Source organism: Schistocerca cancellata, chromosome 8 (assembly GCF_023864275.1).
Source record: "Schistocerca cancellata isolate TAMUIC-IGC-003103 chromosome 8, iqSchCanc2.1, whole genome shotgun sequence".
In the NCBI taxonomy this organism is placed as follows: domain Eukaryota; kingdom Metazoa; phylum Arthropoda; class Insecta; order Orthoptera; family Acrididae; genus Schistocerca; species Schistocerca cancellata.
Genome location: NC_064633.1, coordinates 458,855,633 through 458,876,770, shown reverse-complemented (window position 1 = coordinate 458,876,770; position 21,138 = coordinate 458,855,633). Strand labels below are relative to the sequence as shown.

At 41.9% G+C, this 21,138-nt stretch overlaps 1 protein-coding gene across 1 annotated transcript in view; it reads left to right on the top strand.

The window, feature by feature from the left end:
* LOC126095628 (UDP-glycosyltransferase UGT5-like) overlaps positions 1-21,138 on the top strand; it is a 57,433-nt gene that overhangs the window by 12,642 nt on the left and 23,653 nt on the right. Inside the window, exons 2-3 of the mRNA XM_049910392.1 lie at positions 8,412-8,593; positions 8,692-9,151. Of these exons, the coding sequence (XP_049766349.1) occupies positions 8,412-8,593; positions 8,692-9,151 (642 nt within the window). The remainder of the gene's footprint in view (positions 1-8,411; positions 8,594-8,691; positions 9,152-21,138) is intronic.

The following is a 21,138-nucleotide window of genomic DNA, read 5'->3' as shown; positions in this document are numbered from 1 at the left end:
CTTGGCGTGCATCCGTGCGTCGTTGCGGTCCGGTCCCAGGTCGACGGGCACGTGCACCTTCCGCCGACCACTGGCGACAACATCGATGTACTGTGGAGACCTCACGCCCCACGTGTTGAGCAATTCGGCGGTACGTCCACCCGGCCACCCGCATGCCCACTATACGCCCTCGCTCAAAGTCCGTCAACTGCACATACGGTTCACGTCCACGCTGTCGCGGCATGCTACCAGTGTTAAAGACTGCGATGGAGCTTCGTATGCCACGGTAAACTGGCTGACACTGACGGCGGCGGTGCACAAATGCTGCGCAGCTAGCGCCATTCGACGGCCAACACCGCGGTACCTGGTGTGTCCGCTGTGCCGTGCGTGTGATCATTGCTTGTACAGCCCTCTCGCAGTGTCCGGAGCAAGTATGGTGGGTCTGACACACCGGTGTCAATGTGTTCTTTTTTCCATTTCCAGGAGTGTATTTCGGCGGCGATTTTAACAGTTTTTTCCACCGCAATCACTGGATCCCTTATTTTTCGACTTGTCAAGAACTTCGGATACTGGTGCGGGACCTGCTTCTCATCGTTACTAAGGGGGAAGTACAAGGCGACCACCATGGACACACATATCTCACCAGTCACTGCCTTTCGTCTTGATCGCATCTACGTTTCACACGATCTTGCCCCAGGAGTGTTGAACGCCGAGCGATGGCCACTTGCCTTCTCTGACCGTAGTGCCTTCATATGATATGTGCGGTCACCATGTGATCTGTAAGATAAACGTAACACATTCCAGGACCCAGAATTCCGTCAGATTATCGCCGCCATATAGGCGGACCGTCAACGACGTCTTCTTTGATAGTTCTACATTGGCGAGGTGGATGGAATATGCAAAGCATGCGTTCTGAAGGACGCTAATACAATATGGAAAGGACATAGTTGCATGGTATCGTCTTACTTTGTTGGGCTTTTATTGCACGTTACTTCACGAACTAGCATCCCAACCGTTGTCACCAGACCCACAGATGGTAAGCCGCTGTATTAAAGCCACAATATGTTCTCTTACATGCCGAAAATTGGAAGAGGTTGTGTGGTCGTGCTGTCAAGACCGAGCGACCGGCGAAACCCCATCTTTGGGCAACATCGTGCTCGATAGCCATTGACGCCAACAAGAATCAATCAAGGACTTCACCTTATCGGATGGTCGATCCTTAACGATCCAGGCGGCCATTGAGAAAACCACTGAAGACCATTATACGATTTTACCGGGAAAAGAATATATTGGAGGGGGATGATAAAGACATTTTACAGCACATGTCACGCACCCTCAGTGTCACAGCATTTAGCGGAAATTATGCAGGAGGACATAGAAAACGAGTTAGACAAGATGCCCTGTTGGATCGCCATGCACCGAGAGAGATGATGACCCCCAGTTTCAGCATGCCAGCTGCCTTCGTCGATGGACTACTCATTCCTGTACGCAAGCATTCAAGAGGACGAACGATCGAGGACTACCGCCTGATTACAATGTTAAATTCGGACTACAAGATCTTTGCTTGGCTTCTGGCGGCGCGAGTAAAGAGTGTACTACCAATAATCTTTTCAATGGAGCAAACGACGCAGGGAGAAGAGACCAAGATGCAAACGGCCACGAGCGAATGTAGAAATTTGATAGCTATCTCCACATCCTATACCTTCTAGCTGCTGTGATCTTAACTGATTCAACCATGCTTTCGACAGAGTGCATCATAATTTTCTTACCTCAGTTCTGGCTTCTCACATGACTACTTCGACGTAGTTTTGCACCTTTCACGACATGGAGCATCATCCAACATACTGGTAAATGGACGTACAATGGGTCCCTTACCGATCTGGCGTCCGGTTCGATAAGGATGCCCATTCTGCATAACCTTTTAAGCGATCGGACTGGTACTGACCATAGGAGGGCTGAAACACAGGCTCTCGGTAATTACGTTGAGGAGCCACACTATTCACTGCAGAGTGTCTGCTGCAAAACTTCTACTGCTGGCCCAATCAGCTGATTAGGTGCACACCGTGCTTGAATGGATCAAGTCATGTGGATTGGCGGCGAGAAGCCACATGAACGTTGCCAAGTCGGTGGTGATGCATATTGGAAGGAGCCTCCAGGAGGACTGCATAGCTCCTATCCCACAGGTGGATGTGAGTAGATATTTGGGAATTACCTTCACACAGGACATGCAATGTACGGCTATGATGGTCTGTAGACGTCTACTGCAGGAGATATGCACAGAAGTCCACCAGAATCACCTCTGACGCACAGACCTACTACAGCTTCTTGAGCACCTTAGTTTTCACGTGGTGAACAAGCAGACATACATGGCTCAGGTTGTCCTGCTACCGACAGCGATGACATGCAGACTGAAGGCGGTGTTTGGATTAGCAGTGAGTTTGCTATTTAAATTCTGCTGACACACGCTCACCCTCTCACTCTCCCTCTGTGTGAAGGTCGACTGGAACTTAGAAATGTAAGAGCGAGTGGTGCAGCCCTATATTTGCACACTGGAGAAATTGTGGACCCATTGACAAGCTTCACTTCCCCTAGAATGTCCTATGCCTGGAGGATACTTCCAAACCACGAAGACTCTCTCACATGGTTTGAAGACACATCCATGCACTACTTGTTCCGTCACAAGGAGGAGACCTCAGCTATAAGTAAAACATAAAAATACTGTTATAACCAAGGCCTCACAATTGTGAAAAATTTCTGTTATTTTGAGCTAAAATACTGGTATCGGTTTTTACAGACAGGTTGACTTTTCCCATCCCTGGCAAGGAACAGTACTTGTACAAAGATGCTAATCAACAGAGATTGAAGACGAGTGTCATGCCTTGTCAAATGGCAATCACTTTTAAACCAGGCAAAAATTTCTACAGCTAAGGAATTCAGGTTCATCTCATCGAGAGTGCAAAGGAGCTTCGCAATGGTACAGTGGATATTTGGAGTGGGTATCTCGCAAGAGGCCCTTGATTGCAGCAATACAAAAAGCTCCACGTTTTCTATGGGACGGACAAGACAGAAAATGGACAGTTGCTGACTGACATGTAGTGTGCTGCTACTTCCTCTCCTTGTATCTTGGGCGTAAGCATGGCCATGTTGCCGACTGGCAAGGATCGCTATTTCGGGTAATATCTTTGCATACCAGCAGAAAGCGGAGCCCGTCTTCTTGGAAAAATGTTAGACAGCGGGAAGATACAATATTCTAAACGTAAACTTGAACATCATTCGGGGATTAGGCCTTAGACCTGCTGTAACTACCCGACTACGGCCTACAAGGTAGCAAGGGGAGCGGTCTATGACTGTGGGATATGTGATCGAAATGTCGCCAGTCCCTACAGCCGTAATTTCCATTAGACGAATCCTGATAATTCCACTGCTTTTTTATCCTAGCAGCTTCTCATTTGGCATCACAAGGGCAGAATGCATCCCGTACAAGACGTTCCTAACTGAGACAAAATCCGTGTAGGTGCCGCGAATTGAACTTGGTTTGTAGTTTCTTTGCCTGATGTAATAGTTGCAAGTAAATTTCTTCTTCTGTGAAATTAAGTATTCTGACGCTCTTAAAACAAAGATATACTTTCTTCTCGTAAAAGGATAGTCTTCTTGTAGTTAAAATTAATTTCATAAGAAAAAATAATTACTGACTCCTGTGCCGTTGCAGGGTAAACAAATTGGGTACTTTTCCCGGCGAGTAATGTGGCCACGATTCCCGATCGGACAGCTGCTGGCTTTAGTGGTTCACAGATGAAACTATCAGACAGGAACAAACAAAAAGGAACTACGTTTATAGCCCAGAAGACTTTGTTGAAACAAGTGGGTAAAAAGGTATTACTCTAAATATAAGTGAGGCAACAAGACTAGTATAGCTTGCTTACATCACATTAGATGACTAAAAATCAGAAAAGTTTTTACTAAAATATAACGGAACAAACTTCCTGTGTCAAAGTCACTGACAAAAATGATGGTGTATATTGGAACTAATTTGACCACTTCTCGATAGGCAGCAGCACTATTCAGGGCAAAACATATGCAATGGCCACTTTTACCGTCCGGGCCACGTTACCCTACCTGGCATTCCAACTGTCAAAAATCGGGCGAAATTATCTTTTTATTTCGTGCAATGTAGCAATTTTTTGTGCTCCACTTCCAGGTAATACCAGTAATCAAGACTCATTTCGATTTCCTTGTTAAGTGAGTAGTTGATGTAACTGGCTGGGCGACAGAGAAATGGGTTGTGTTTCATTATTGAATAACTGTACGTGGACGGCGAGGTAAGCGTTAAGATTGCAAATTTTGTCACGTCCATTGCCAAATTTCAGCTTCTCACAACATATTAGGCATTGACGCATCGCGTCAAAAAAAAAAAAAAAAAAAAAATAAAAAAATAAAAATAACGACGCGGCCACACCTCGAGGCTAATCCTGCTCTGCTACTGAACTGACCAACGGGTTATGGTTAATTGCCCATATTTTTCCCAGTCCTTGCAGCTATATTCAGTTTCAACATTGCTTGTATGTTGTCAGCATATTGCATTGTACACTGTGGTGACAAAAATCATGGGATAGCGAATCGTATATACACATGTGGCGGCTGTCTCTCTTTCACAAGCTATAAAAGGACAGTGCACTGGCAGAGCTGTCATTTGTACTCGGATGGTTCATGTGAAAAGGTTTCCGACGTGGTTATGGCCGCACGACGGGAATTAACAGATTTCGAACGCGGAATGGTATTTAGAGCCAGCTGCAATGGGAATTCCATTTCCGAAATAGTTGGGGAATTTAATATTCCGAGATACACAGGGTCAAGAATGTGCCGAGCATAACAAATTTCAGGCATTACCTCTCAAGTTGGACAGCGCAGTGGCCGATGATCTTCACTTAACGACCGTGTGCACCGGCGTTTGCATAGGGTTGTCAGTTCTAGCAGACTAACAGACTGCGTGAAATAACAGCAGAGATAAATGTGAAACGTACGACGAACGTATTCGTTAGGACAGTGTGGTGAAATGTGGTGTTAATGGGTTACGGAAGCAGACAACCCATGAAAGTGCCATTGCTGACTGCACATCGTCTGCTGCTCCTCTCCTGTGCTTGTGACCATATCAGTTGGACGCTAGATGACTGGGAAACTGTGACCTGGTCACAAGAGTCCCATTACAGTTGGTACAGTGTGGTGCAGACCGCAAGAAGCCATGGACCCAAGTTGTCAACAAGGCACTGTGCAAGCTGGTGGTTGTACCATAATGATCCATAACGAGATTTTCACTCTGCAGCGGAGTGTGCGCTGATATAAAACTTGCTGGCAGATTAAAACTGTGTATCGGACCGAGACTTGAACTCGGGACCTTTGCCTTTCGCGGGAAAGTGGTCTACCAACTGAGCTACCCAAGCACGACTCACGACCCGTCCTCACAGCTTTACTTCTGCTAGTACCTCGTCTCCTACCCAAACTTTACAGAAGCTCTCCTGCGAACCTTGCAGAACTAGCACACCTGAAAAAAGATATTGTGGAGACAGTTTTAATCTGCCAGTAAGTTTCATATCAGGGCACACTCCGCTGCAGAGTGAAAATCTCATTCTGGAAACGTCCCCCAGGCTGTGGCTAAGCCATGTCTCCGCAATATCCTTTCTTTCAGGATTGCTAGTTCTGCAAGGTTCACAGAAGAGCTTCTGTAAAGTTTGGAAGGTAGGAGACGAGGTATTGACAGAAATGAAGCTGTGAGAACGGGGCGTGACTCGTGCTTGGGTAGCTCAGTTGGTAGAGCACTTGTCCGCGAAAGGCAAAGGTCCCGAGTTCGAATCTCGGTCCGGTACACAGTTTTAATCTGCCAGGAAGTTCCATAATGATGTTGGCATCATTTACATGGAATGGACTGGGTCCTCTGGTTCAACTGAACCGATCATCGGAAGTACCTATGTTAGGCTCCTTGGAGGCTATTTGCCGCCATTCATGCACTTCGTGTTGCCAAACAACGTTTGGAGCTTTTATGAATGACAATGCGCCCCGTCACAGGGACATAATAATCCGCGATTGGTTTGAGGAACATTCTGGATAATTCGAGCGATTGATTTTTCCACCCTGATCGCCTGACACGAATCCAGTCGAATATTTATGGGACATAATCAGAGATCAGTTTGCGCACAAAATCCTGTACCTGCAATTTTTGCAATTGTGGCGGCATGGCTCAAAACTCCTGCAGTGGTCTTCGAATGACCTGTTTTAACCATGTCACATCGAGTTGCTGCACTACGCGGGCAGAAGAAGGTACGACAGGAATCAGGAGATACTTTCTTCTCAGGATAAAATTCAGGCATCTGTTGCAAATAAATTTTATTATATTTTACCGGTTTCTACAAATTAATATGTCATCTTCAGAAGCCATCAAAATTAGGGATGATATGAATCCTTAGACTTTGGCTGTATATTTACGTGATGCATCAAAAGTATATTACAGAAACATACTTTGTTTTGGTTTTGCAGATGTCAATATCTTCTTCATTGAAGCATAATTCCATGGCATGTCCAGAAATATACATACTGTATGTGATTATTTTAAATACTGATGGACAATTTACAGTAACTGAATGACATCTATGTATCTACGAGTATTGTGCTAGCAATAAATATAACTAAGGTATATAAAGAAGTTATATATGTATATATGTATATATATATATATATATATATATATATATATATATATATATATATATATATATATATATATATACTGGGTGATTAAAAGTCAGTATAAATTTGAAAACTGAATAAATCACGGAATAATGTAGATAGTGAGGTACAAATTGACACACATGCTTGGAATGACATGGGGTTTCATTAGAACAAAAAAAAACCAAAAGTTCAAAAAATATCCGACAGATGGCGCTTCATCTGATCAGAATAGCAATAACTAGCATAACGAAGTAAGAGAAAGCAAAGATGACGTTCTTTACAGGAAATGCTCAATATGTCCACCATCAATCCTCAGCAATAGCTGTAGTCGAGGAATAATGTTGTGAACAGCACTGTAAAGCATGCCCGGAGTTATGGTGAGGCATTGGCGTCGGATGTTGTCTTTCAGTATCCCTAGAGATGTCGGTCGATCACAATACACTTGCGGCTTCAGGTAACCCCAAAGCCAATAATCGCATGAACTGAAGTCTGGGGACCTGGGAGGCTAAGCAAGACGAAAGTGGCGGATGAGCACACGATCATCACCAAACGACGCGCGCAAGAGATCTTTCTCGCGTCTAGCAATACTTTTTTTTTTGGTTCTAATAAGACCCCATGTCATTCCAAGCATGTGTGTCAATTTTTACCTCTCTATCTACATTGTTCCGAGGTTTATTAAGTTTTCAAATTTATACTGACTTTGTGATCAACCGGTATCTGCATTTGAAAGAACATGACATGTAGTTCTAGTATATCAAAGGAATGGACTAATTTTCACGTTTTATAAGAGATACTATGCAATCAAAATAGTTGTGTTTTTAATGCAAATTGATCATTCAACAAATCTTTTGAATTTACGTGAGAATGTTTATGTTTTTCAAATTCTTCAAATAGATTCATTTTGTAGCCCTTGTCAACTATACGTAAAATTCGTATGTTAAGCATAGATGGCGGAGAAAATGTGTGTTTCTCTGTTTTGAGATGCTCTGCAAAAGTTGAGTTATATGAATTCTTGCCATTTTTGTTAAGCAGGTGCTCACGAAAGTGAATATTCCATGATTTTTGTCACTTCAGTGTTTATCTTCTTAGTTGCTGGATTTCGTGTAACTGATTATTCTCTATATCTGTACTCTACGAAGAATGGGCGTAGGTGTATGGCATGGGTATTGACGGGGCTAACATCAACTGGTGTTTCTCTACTTGGTGGCTCTACCTCGTTGATGATACAGCTGGTAGGACTGCACTCTGATGTTACAAATAATAATCCTCCTCTTTTATAGGATGTCTGCATTATATTGTGCGGAATTTTTAGCGTTGCGTCGTTGCGACGTTCTACATAAAACACCTATCTTTCGGCTACAGAGGCGATTTAGAATATTCTGCCTAACCAAAACCGATTTCATGTCTCTTACAAGTGTTCTGCAAGCTACGTTCTTTAAATTAGTGTTTGGCTGTTAATTGAATACATTTTCGGTATGGTTTATTGATATCTTACCAGTTCTTAACTTCATAGATAAACGAATGTTGCTGATCCACGTTTATAGCAATTTGTGGAAGAAATGTGTTTACATCTTGCAGTTTTACTATAAAGATCTAAAGAGTGCGAATCAAGCATGAACAGTACTATAAGAAGCAAATGGAAGTACGTTCTGTACAACTTTCAGATTACTGTTACTGGCTACTATACCAAAAAAGTCTTTTCTTTCCTGCAGGAAAATATCCATAATTATACTGAAATTGACCTGTCGATGTCGTATGATTACTGGAAAGCCTCATTCGACTTTACCTCAACCTCAGATGTAAGTCCTATTGAACTACTGAGCATCTGCGCTCTCACAAGAAAAGATATATGTGAAATGCAGCTAGGATCCCAACAGATGAAGGATTTAATTCAGTAAGTAAGCATCTATGTGAGGATATCCGTGATTTTTTTTACAGTTTCATAATCAAGAGGGCATTTGAAACAGTCCGATATCTTAATTTTGTTTGCAGGTCCCAGATGTCTTTCGACGTGGTTATCCTAGAGAGGTTCATGCATCACTGCTACTACGGCTTGGTGCACAAGCTGGGATTCCCACCGATGATTGGCTTCGTCTCTCTGGGCGCTCCCAGCCCGGCACTAGCAGCGCTGGGAAATCCCAACAACCCCTCCTGCTCCCCTGATATAATGGTCGGCTACTCGGACCACATGTCCTTCTGGGAGAGGCTGTATAATGCGTACGTAACAGCACGCTTCCATTACATATGGAATTATAAAATGATATCAGATCAAGAAGAGGTACTTAAAAAGCATTTCGGCGCTGATCTCCCCCCTATACGTGATTTTGAGAGAAACTTCAGCCTCCTTCTTGTAAACAATCACTTCAGCATGAACTATCCACGACCGAGACTGCCTGGTGTGATAGAGCTGACGGGACTGCATCTAGAAAAAGAGCGGAAGCCACTTCCACAGGTACGTATAAATTTAACGTTCAGCAATTTAGTCAAAGCTTTAATCTTTTTCTTCTCACGACTGTACTAAACACATCATTAATACGTATATACTAGCTTTTTACCTGCGGCTTTACCTGCATACACGTAAGTGTACCACACATTTATAGCTTACATCACCTCCTGACCCCTCTCTGTGTGCCTCTCCTCCTCCCTCTCTCTTTCCATCTCCTTCTTCTCCTATCTCTATCTCTCCCATCTCCTCCTCCTCTTTTCTCTGTTCATCTCCTCCTATTTCTGTCGATCTCCTACCTATCTCTTCATACATCTATGTTTAGTGGCTCTACCTCGTTGTGATAAAAGTTGTAGGATTGCGCTCTGATGTTCCAAGTAGTAATCCTCCTCTTTCATAGGATGTCATGGCCATCTACTGATGTCTGTCCATCCATCTTCTCCTCACTTTTTCTGTCCATCTCCTCTTTCCCTGTGTAAATCTCCTCCTTCATTCTATATCTCTGTCCATATCTCTGTCCTATATCTCTCCCCCTTTCTCTGGCGATCTCTTCGCCTCTTTCTCTGTCCTTCTCATCCTCGCCCCTCTCACTATCCATCTCCTTCCTTCTCTGTGCTCTTCAGGCATCCAAATGTTTATGTGTACCTCATGGATGCATTTCAATACTGCTCGCACAACACTTCAGTCATGCAGGGCAGCGTGGATATGAAGTGTTACCGCAAATTAATCACATCGACCCCAATCCTATGGGAGCTAGATGGAACTTACCTCCACAGCACTTCTTTCCGGATAGTAAGTAGGATATGTACCATAGTTGGTTGAAATCTATCCAGTGGTTTAGGAGTAAATGTGGAACATACATACACATCTGGTACCCAAATACCGAAAAGTTCTTCACTGATTTATTTCATATTTTCACATAATATTCTAAAAAACGTTAGGGCAGACATAGGCTACAATTTTTTTAAATACACACACAGGTAACAAAAGTCAAGGGATAGCGATAAGCTCATATAGACATGGTGCACAAGGTATAAAAGGGCAGTGCGTTAGCGAATCTGTCATTTGTACTTAGGTGATTCGTGTGAAAAGCTTTCTGACGTGGCTATGGCCGCAGGACGGGATTTGACAGACTGTGAATGCGGAATGGTAGTTCGAGCTAGATGCATGTGACATTCCATTTCGGAAATCGTTAGAGAATTCAGTATATCGAGATCCACAATGTCGAGAGTGTGCCGAGAATACCAAATTTCAGGCGTTACCTCTTACCATGGACAAGGCATTGGCCGATGGCCTTCAGTTACTGACCGAGGGCAGCGGCGTTTACATAGGGTTGTCAGTGCTAACAGACAAGCAACACTGCGTGAAATAACCCCAGCAGTCAATGTGGGACGTACGACGAACGGATCCGTTAGGATTTTTGCACAATACTCATGAACATTCGAACAGACAGAGGTTATATACTTGTTAGTGTATAAAATACATAAATACATGTGTAATGTACATAAGGGGGAAATGCTGTTACCGAAAATCTTGAAGAGATCTTCACCGATTTCCTTCAATATTTTAAACGATAGTCTAATGAACATTCAGACAGAGGCTATGTATTTTAATATATCTAATATACAAGTATAATACATAAAGGGAAACGTTTTTACCAAAAATCTCAAAAATTTCTATACTGATTTGTTTCACATTTTTACGTGATACTCTAATGAACATATGGAGAGCCGTGGCCTATATGTTCGTTAATATATAAATATCAATGTAATACATAGAAACGTTGTTACAGAAAGTCTAAAAAACTTCATAACCAATTTACTTCCAATTTTTACACAGTACTCTAATGAACAACCAGACAGACGTACACTACATATTTTTAATATGTATAATATATAAATATATATGTAATACATAAAGAGGAAACATTTTTACAAAAAATCTCTAAAGTTTGTCATCCGATTTACTTCAAATTTTTATATGACACTCAGATGAACATTTCGATTACCATAGGCTATATATTTTTAATATATGTAACATATAAATGTATGTGTAATATATAAAGGGAAAGCATTGTTACCAATCATCTCGAAAATTTCTTGATCGATTTAAGTCAGATTTTTATACAGTAGTCGAATGAACATTTGAAGAGGCTATGTATTTTAATATATCTAATATACAAGTATAATACATAAAGGGAAACGTTTTTACCAAAAATCTCAAAAATTTCTATACTGATTTGTTTCATATTTTTAGGTGATACTCTAATGAACATATGGAGAGCCGTGACCTATATGTTCGTTAATATATAAATATCTATGTAATACATAGAAACGTTGTTACAGAAAGTCTTAAAAACTTCATAACCAATTTACTTCCAATTTTTACACAGTACTCCAATGAACAACCACACAGACGTACACTACATATTTTTAATATGTATAATATATAAATACATATGTAATACATAAAGAGGAAACATTTTTACAAAAAATCTCTAAAGTTTGTCATCCGATTTACTTCAAATTTTTACATGACACTCAGATGAACATTTCGATTACCATAGGCTATATATTTTTAATATATGTAACATATAAATGTATGTGTAATATATAAAGGGAAAGCATTGTTACCAATCATCTCGAAAATTTCTTGATCGATTTAAGTCAGATTTTTATACAGTAGTCGAATGAACATTTGAAGAGACAGGCTAATGTAATGTATGAAGGTGAAGCATTTTTACCAAATATCTCGACAATCCGTTGACTGATTTACTTCAGATTTTTACATGATACTCTAAATAACATTCAGGCGGACATAGGCTACGTTTCTTCAATTTATGTATAGTATGAAAATATATCTAATATATAAAGGGGGAAATGTCACTATCAAAAATCTCGAAACGTTGATCGATTTACTTCAAATTTTTACACGATACTCTAATGAACTTTCAGATGAACATATATATTTTTTAATGTATGTACTGTAGAAATATATATTTAATGTAGAAAGGGGAAACGTTTTACTGAAAATTTCGAAAAGTTCTTGATCGATTTACTTCTAATGAACATTCGGACAGCCATGGTCTACATATTTATTTAATATATGTAATATATAAATGGGAAACGTTGTTAGAACAAGATGTCGAAAAGTTCTTGACCGACTGACTTCAAATTTCTTTTCGACACTCCAATAAATATTCAGACACACGTAGGCCTGACATTTTGTTAAACAACAATATACAGGTTTTTTTGTTAAAACCGACTGTAAGGAAGAAAATGCTATGCTGTGCTTCTCTGTTAAAACCGACTGTAAGGAAGGAAATGCTATACTGTGCTCAGGTGTGAAAATGTGCGTTTTGTTTTTATTCCTTGTTGTCTTTTTTATCTGTGGTAGTAGGATACTTAAATCATTCGACAATTTGTTTTCCCCATACATATTCTTTCTTGTTATATACATTTTAAACAACAACTGTTCTCTGAACAGTATGCTGTTTTGTTTTGCTCCTCGCAGTCTATGTTCACAGAAAACAGGGTAGTTGTATTTGTGGCTTACTGTCTTATGTTTAGAATACAACTACGGAATCGGAATTGGCAATACAATAGACAATGGTTAAGGTCAGAGAGAAGGGGGCAGAGGAGCTAGGCGAAGTGGTGGCTGAGGAAATGGACGTAGAGACAGTGAAGGAGAAGATGATCAGATAGACTTGGAACGAAAAGATAGTGAGAGGGGGGAGGAGAATAGGGATAGAGAGAGGAGGAGAAGGAGGTTAGGATATATATCCAAAGATGAGGGAGGAGAATATGGATAGAGAGAGGAGGAGTCAGACGTTAGGATGTATATCCAATTCCCATACCTATTTAGCAATTGCGAAGCATTGTTGGGTTCATATACGTGGTCGTCGATTTGCTTTGGACGAAGTCTGCGTACAATCGTGATTCCGTAGGCAACAGCAAACACTTTTTTTATGAAGGCATTGGCCGTCTTGTCTCACAGGGAGGTAAATGTGTTAACAGTTATGGCGATTTCTTTGGAAATAATAAACAGTTTACCTTCTTCTTTTCCATATGTCTCGTTTTCATCTGAGTGCTCCTTATATACAGGGAGTCCATAATTAAACTTACAGTTTAAAAACGCTGTAGAAAGAGAACCACTTCTTAGAATGGCGTCAAAATTTAAACAGCATATTTTTGACGCGGGGATAAACGTTGTTGTTGTTGTTGTTGTTGTTGTTGTTGTTGTGGTCTTCAGTCCTGAGACTGGTTTGATGCAGCTCTCCATGCTACTCTATCCTGTACAAGCTTCTTCATCTCCCAGTACCTACTGCAGCCTAAATCCTTCTGAATCTGCTTAGTGTATTCATCTCTTGGTCTCCCTCTTCGATTTTTACCCTCCACGCTGCCCTCCAATACTAAATTGGTGATCCCTCGATGTCTCAGAACATGTCCTACCAACCGATCCCTTCTTCTAGTCAAGTTGTGCCACAAGCTCCTCTTCTCCCCAATTCTATTCAATACCTCCTCATTAGTTATGTGATGTACCCATCTAATCTTCAGGGTCTTCTGTAGCACCACATTTCGAAAGCTTCTATTCTCTTCTTGTCTAAACTATTTATCGTCCACGTTTCACTTCCATACATGGCTACACTCTATACAAATACTTTCAGAAACGACTTCCTGACATTTCAATCAATACTCGATGTTAACAAATTTTTCTTCTTCAGAAACGCTTTCCTTGCCATTACCAGTCTACATTTTATATCCTCTCTATTTCGACTGTCATCAGTTATATTGCTCCCCAAATAGCAAAACTCGTTTACTACTTTAAGTGTCTCATTTCCTAATCTAATTCCCTCAGCATCACCCGACTTAATTCGACTACATTCCATTATCCTCGTTTTGCTTTTGTTGATGTTCATCTTATACCCTCCTTTCAAGACACTGTCCATTCCGTTCAGCTGCTCTTCCAGGTCCTTTGCTGTCTCTGACAAAATTACAATGTCATCGGCGAACCTCAAAGTTTTTATTTTTTCTCCATGGATTTTAATACCTACTCCGAACTTTTCTTTTGTTTCCTTTACTGCTTGCTCAATATACAGATTGAATAACATCGGGGATAGGGACAAACGTAGTGGAAAGAAATTACGAAATTTTGACCAGTAGATGCGCTGTAAGCATCAGAATATGTACACCTGCAGACGCTCGGCACACAGTTGTCCCTTAATTTGCGTCCAAGATGCCCAATATGACTGCCTTAATGAAAGATCGCGCTGCTGGTAAGGCTCTTTTACAAGAACGGTGACTGTGTGCCACTAGCAATGCAAAAGTTCCGGGCGCTCAATGGGAAAAAAAAAAAAAAAAAAAAAAAAAAAAAAAAAAAAAAAAAAAAAAAAAAAAAAAAAAAGGTCCGATATCTGCTAAGGGTCTGGAGAATATTATTACAATATTCGAAAAGGCAGGTTCTTTTGAAATGCAGTGTGGCAGAAGGAGGTAAGCAGTTGGTCTGACGTCTGTGAAGACGTGGCCACAACACTGCAGCAGCGGCCAGTCGGTGGTGTGCAAACATGCACTGCATGGGTAATAGTTCTAACGTTGTACGTCCTGTGAAACATCCTGCATTTTTGTCCTTGCCAAATCATCCAAGTTAAGGATCTGCTTCCTGCTGACCTGCCAGCAAGAGAAAAGTTCGTTCTGGAAGGAATGGCCAATTCTTTTCCATGTACAACGACAATTCGATATGCAGAATTGCAGAATATGGGCTATGAAAAATCCTCACGCACATCAATCGGTACCACTTTATTCCACAAAGATGACTGTGTGGTGCGGCTTGACGGCATGTTTATCGTAGGGCCGTATTTTTTCGAGGAGATGTGTCCTGCGGGTCCTGTTACCTGTACCGTAACTGGTAAATGCTTTGAGAGTATTTTACGCACCAACGTCATTCCAACACTTGAACAGCGAGAATGTGTGGATAGGATCATTTTTATGCAAGAAGGAACTCCTTCATACTTTTCACAGCTAGTGAAGTGGCTGCTGCAGAGGCATTTTGGGAACGCTGGAATTGCCAGTTGTCGTTTTCCTACAGTCTGGCCATCCAGGTCAATTGATGTTAATCCGTGTGACTTCTGGCTGTGGGGTCATCTGAGAAACATGCTCAACGCTCCAATTACCAACATGCGCAACGCATTCTGGACGTGACCCCTGAGAGACTCTGATCTTTTGTGGAATATGCAGTTTAACGGTTTCAGCTTATGGTAGAAAACGGTGGACAGCATACTGAACATGTGGAACGTCCCCTTAGAAAAAATTATAATTGACTGTTCTTAAACTGACACACGATATTTTAGCGCAACGCAATCTGACTTTGAAAAATCCCTACAAAAGAATGGCCCTGACTAACAATAACCTACACCTTTCATGAATCACTTACCTCACAAAAATCTTCGTTACTCGAACTACTGCAATATAGCGAGCGCCACTACTACCAGCTAAATAAAAGATTCTAACTAATGAAGGCACTAAATACTGATAGGCATAGTTAGCAAATGAAAGATTTTGATAGAGAACAAACAATGTATTTACCTTAATAGTGTTCAAAAGTCATAATATATAAAGGGTGAGTCACCTAACGTTACCGCTGGATATATTTCGTAAACCACAGCAAATACTGACGAACCGATTCCACAGACCGAACGTGAGGAGAGGGGCTAGTGTAATTGTTTAATACAAACCCTACAAAAATGCACGGAAGTATGTTTTTTAACACAAACCTACGTTTTTTTAAATGGAACCACGTTAGTTTTGTTAGCACATCTGAACATATAAACAAATACGTAATCAGTGCCGTTTGTTGCATTGTAAAATGTTAATTACATCCGGAGATATTGTAACCTAAAGTTGACGCTTGAAACCTCCGACGTTCAGTTGCGTGTTGTAACAAACACGGGCCACGGTCGGCGAGCAGCATCTGCAGGGACATGTTTACGATGACGACCGTGTTTACGAGTGTGGCTGTAGTGCACTGTTGTGGTTTGGTCTAGCTGTCGCAGTGTCCACATGTAGCGCTTGCTGCTATTGTTATTCTGCATTCGTCTCCGCACGCAGACCAACTGTAGTACACCGTGTTACCAGACGTCTGTGATAGTGTAGTGTTGTAGGAACTGTGACCATGGTGTATTCGAACTCTGAAAACGCGGAGATGATACTCATCTATGGCGAGTGTCGACGAAATGCAGCTGAAGCCTGCAGGGTGTATGCAGAACGGTACCCGAACAGAGAGCATCCAACGTGCCGCACATTGCAAAACATCTACCGCCAACTCTATGCAACAGGTATGGTCGTAGCACGCAAACGGGTCGGTAACAGGCCCGTCACAGGAGAAGCGGGTGCAGTTGGTGTGTTAGCTGCTGTTGCCATGAACCCACACACGAGTACACGGGACATTGCGAGAGCCGGTGGACTGAGTCAAAGTAGTGTCATGCGCATACTGCATCGTCACCGCTTTCACCCGTTTCATGTGTCGCTACATCAGCAATTACATGGTGATGACTTTAATTATCGAGTGCAATTCTGTCAATGGGCATTAACAGAGAATGCGTTGCAGTTCTACCTGTTTACCGATGAAGCGGGTTTCACAAACCACGGGGCATTAAATCTACGAAACATGCATTACTGGTCCGTGGACACTCCTCGCTGGCTCGGACAGGTAGAGTGACAGCGACCGTGGTCTGTAAATGTATGGTGCGGAATCATTGGCGACCACCTCATTGGTCCTCAGTTCATTGCAGGGGCCCAAACAGCTGCAACATACATCGCGTTTCTACAGAATGATCTGCCAACGTTACTCGAAAATGTCCCACTGGAAACGCGTCGACGTATGTGGTATCAGCATGATGGTGCACCTGCACATTCCGCAATTAACACTAGGCTGACCCTTGAAAGGATGTTCGACGGGCGTTTCATAGGACGTGGAGGACACATAAATTGCCCAGCCCGTTCTCCTGATCTTACACCTCTGGACTTCTTTCTGTGGGGTACGTTAAAGGAGAATGTGTACCGTGATGTGCCTACAACCCCAGAGGATATGAAACAACGTATTGTGGCAGCCTGCGGCGTCATTACACCAGATGTACTGCGTCATGTACGACATTCATTACGCCAGAGATTGCAATTGTGTGCAGCAAATGATGGCCACCACATTGAACATCTATTGGCTTGACATGTCGGGACACACTCTATTCCATCCGTAATTGAAAACGGAAACCACGTGTGTACGTGTACCTCACCCCTCATGGTAATGTACATGTGCGTCAGTGAAAAAGACCAATAAAAAGGTGTTAGCATGTGGACGTAATGTGCTGTACCAGTCTCTTCTGTACCTAAGGTCCATCACCGTTCCCTTTGGATCCCTACGTAATTCGGTGCTCTCCGATACACACGATCGAACAGCGGAGTGGTACTCAAGCGTCAACTTTAGGTTACAATATCTCCGGATGTAATTAACATTTTACAATGAAACAAACGGCGCTGATTACGTATTTGTTTATATGTTCAGATGTGCTAACAAAACTAACGGGGTTTCATTTAAAAAAACGTAGGTTTGTGTTAAAAAACATATTTCCGTGCATTTTTTTATGGTTTGTATTAACCAAATACACTAGCCCCTCTCCTCACGTTCGGTCTGTGGAATCGATTCGTCAGTATTTGATGTGGTTTACGAAATATATCCAGCGGTAATGTTAGGTGACTCACCCTTTATATCAGTTCATGATATCCAGTATTACAAATTAACTGTCTCTGATGGACACACGTCCAGATCATCCGCTCCCAAAACACCGCCATCTCTCTCCCCACATCCACCACTGCTGGCGGCTCACCTCCAACTGCGCAACGCTACGCGCTGTTAATAGCCAACTGCCCAACACTACAATAGCGACTATTCCAACAATGAGTCCAGCCACAGACTTCACACAGCACAGTCTCAGTGATTTTCATATAGAGCGCTACGTGACGTTAGCAACATAAAAACCTAAACAGCCTACTTACACATGTCTTGCACCAGTCTCACGACAATTAGAAACCGACGGCATTTTACTATTTACTGAGTTTCTGGTCTCAGGACAATTAAAAACGGACGTCATTTTGCTTTTTATGTTGTTTTTGGCCTCAGAACACTTAAAAACCGATTTCTCCCATCTGATATGGTACGACGTTGACGTGGTGGAAGCCATCTACTTGTAAAATTTCGTTAATTTTTTTGTTCCATGAGGTTTCCCCCTGCATCAATGATATGCTGTTCAAAATTGATGTCATTTTGAGCAGTGGTTTTCTTTCTACAGTGTAATCTGAAAGAAGTTGTGTTCAGGGCTCTAACTACGAACGTAGCTAAATTGAAGGCACACATTGCGCAACTCATTCTGGACGTGACTCCAGAGACACTCTGATCTTTTGTGGAACGTGCTATTTGTCGGATACAGCTTGTGGTAGAAGTTCTATATAGGACAGCTGAAACGTCAAAACAATCTAGCGAAATGCAGTGAGACATCAAGAGGACTGCCATTTGTTGCAGCCGTCCGGAGTGGCCGAGGGATTACAGGCGATTGCTACGGTCGCAGGTTCGAATCCTGCCTCGGGCATGGATGTGTGTGATGTCCTTTGGTTAGTTAGGTTTAAGTAGTTCTAAGTTCTAGGGGACTGATGAGCTCAGATGTTAAGTCACATAGTGCTCAGAGCCATTTGAACCATTTGTTACTACTACTACTAATAATAATAACAATGGTAATAATGAGTTGATCCTAAGTAACGTACTAGCCATTACATACTTACTGTTGTGCTGAGCTGTCAATTAGCTTAGTTATGTTCCCAGGTGAAGAGTGAAGCAATTTCTGGTCTGTTGCTGGAACTATGTTCAACTCAGATAAGACATTTTCATGACATATTTAAACATATCTAATGCATACGTCTCAATTATACTGTTGGAGATATTGTTCATACATTCGTTTCACTAGCTGTAACCTCCACCACATTGTCAAGCGTTAATGGTAGCACAGCACAGTCCCGATGATTCGAGTTGAACGGGACCGGGACCACCTCGAACTTTAAAGCCATATTCAAAGAGTAAACCACATGAAGAACGCCTCGCTAGCTTTTTTTCATCTTCTTCAAACTCCGACTTCTTTGTAATTTTTCGGTTGAGAGACTCTTCAGAGCATTTCTTTGAAGAAAAGTGTCTCAGTTTAAGTCGGTTGCTTGCTTAGCCACCAACAGTAACGTTTGTCGACACTATATTCGAAAGTAATTTTTATTTATTGTTTCTCCTTAATCGAGTCGTTTCAGTGCTTCTTACTTAACATTCGGAGACACGAATTTGCTTTCCTTTGTTGCAGATATCATGTTTAGGTGTAAAAGCAAAAAAGTCAACAAAGAAAACAAAACGCAACACTATATTTTACCGATAATGAGAAATCTAAAACCATTTTCAACAAAAGTGCGCTAATGTAAACAATTAAAACCCGGGAGAAGCGCATTTCTGGCGTCGTTGAACAGGTTTTGTGCCATTAGTGGATGGGGAAACGCATCGAGGTTCCATACACTGTATTAAGTTTTTTCAATTTTTTTTACGAGGCTCGGGTTTATGGTACAATCGTAATTCCGAGAATTGAAATATCGAGACTCTACTGTATTTAAAGAAAGTCGTTATTGTTAACTTATATAATCAGTATCACGAAATAGTGATGGTAGTAATGAACTTTTAAAAATAATTTACTTCGTTACTTCATCAGAAAACTTCATTTTACCCCACGTTGGGAACCATTGATCTAACAGTATAACTCTGTTCTCTACTGAAGTTACTGCACCATAATCGAATCTCAGTTCCCTCTTTTATGGAATAGCAATACTTACTCGCCTGGGCCAAGATCCTCTTCCCCTTAAATTTTGTACTGTGACCGATCACTACCATATGTATTTTTTCTTTTATGCGATCCCTGTGGTCATCACAGAATTCGGTGTCGGTGGGGATGGTTTGTAAATGCTGCCACATTTACAGAGAATACTTACTGCACGCACCTGGCTCTCCGGGTCCAAAGTAGTCTCTGACAGGACGTAATTTTCTCCCGATCTTCGGAGTTAAACATCAGTTAAAGCGCCGGCCCGCCGCGAGTGGGACATCGAACGTAAATACAGGACAGTTACTAGTCGCTAGAAGCGTTAGTTTCCAATATGGCACCTCGCACCTAGTGACACCATCGCATCCGTGGAGAGAATTTAGGAAATTTGTGGTAAGGTCTTATGCGACCAAACTGCTCAGGTCATCGGTCCCTAAGTTTACGCACTACTTAATCTGACTGAAACAACTTACGCTGAGGACAACATACACACCCATGGCCGAGGGAGGACGCAAACCTCCGACGGGAAAAGCCACGCGGACCGTGACAAGGCGCCCGAGACCGCGCGACTATCCCGCGTGGCCATCCTAGAGAGGCCAAAGCTGTGTCAGATTGCTTAGCGAGTTACACATCTTGTACCAATGTAATCAGTGTTCCTCTTCCTTTCTTCCTCCGTCCACGGATTAGCCGTGCAAGGAACGGCTGCCTGTGCGTTAACCAATGAGGCCGAGGTTGTTATACTTTGTCAGTGATTGGAAGGAAGTACTATGTTCCTTAGGTCCTTTTCAAAGTTGCGTTGGGAGCGTTGTAAGATAAATCCGTTCTGTAAACTACAGCTCCTTCGTTTTACTTTCCAAACATGAATCTCTTCTGGCAATAGTACCAAACAGACATGGGGCAAACTGGTTAATAAAAATTTTTTCACGATAAGTAGTGAATATTTAACGTATTGTTGGTACGGACTTTTTTTGTTTACGTTCCTGCAAGTGTGTATCTAGGTTTCGTTACCTGTTAAGTGAGGGCATTTAGAATATGGTGCACGCAGGTACTGCAGTCGACGAAAGCTACAACTTAAATCGGTCCACCAACTAATTATCAACTTCGCCTCCGT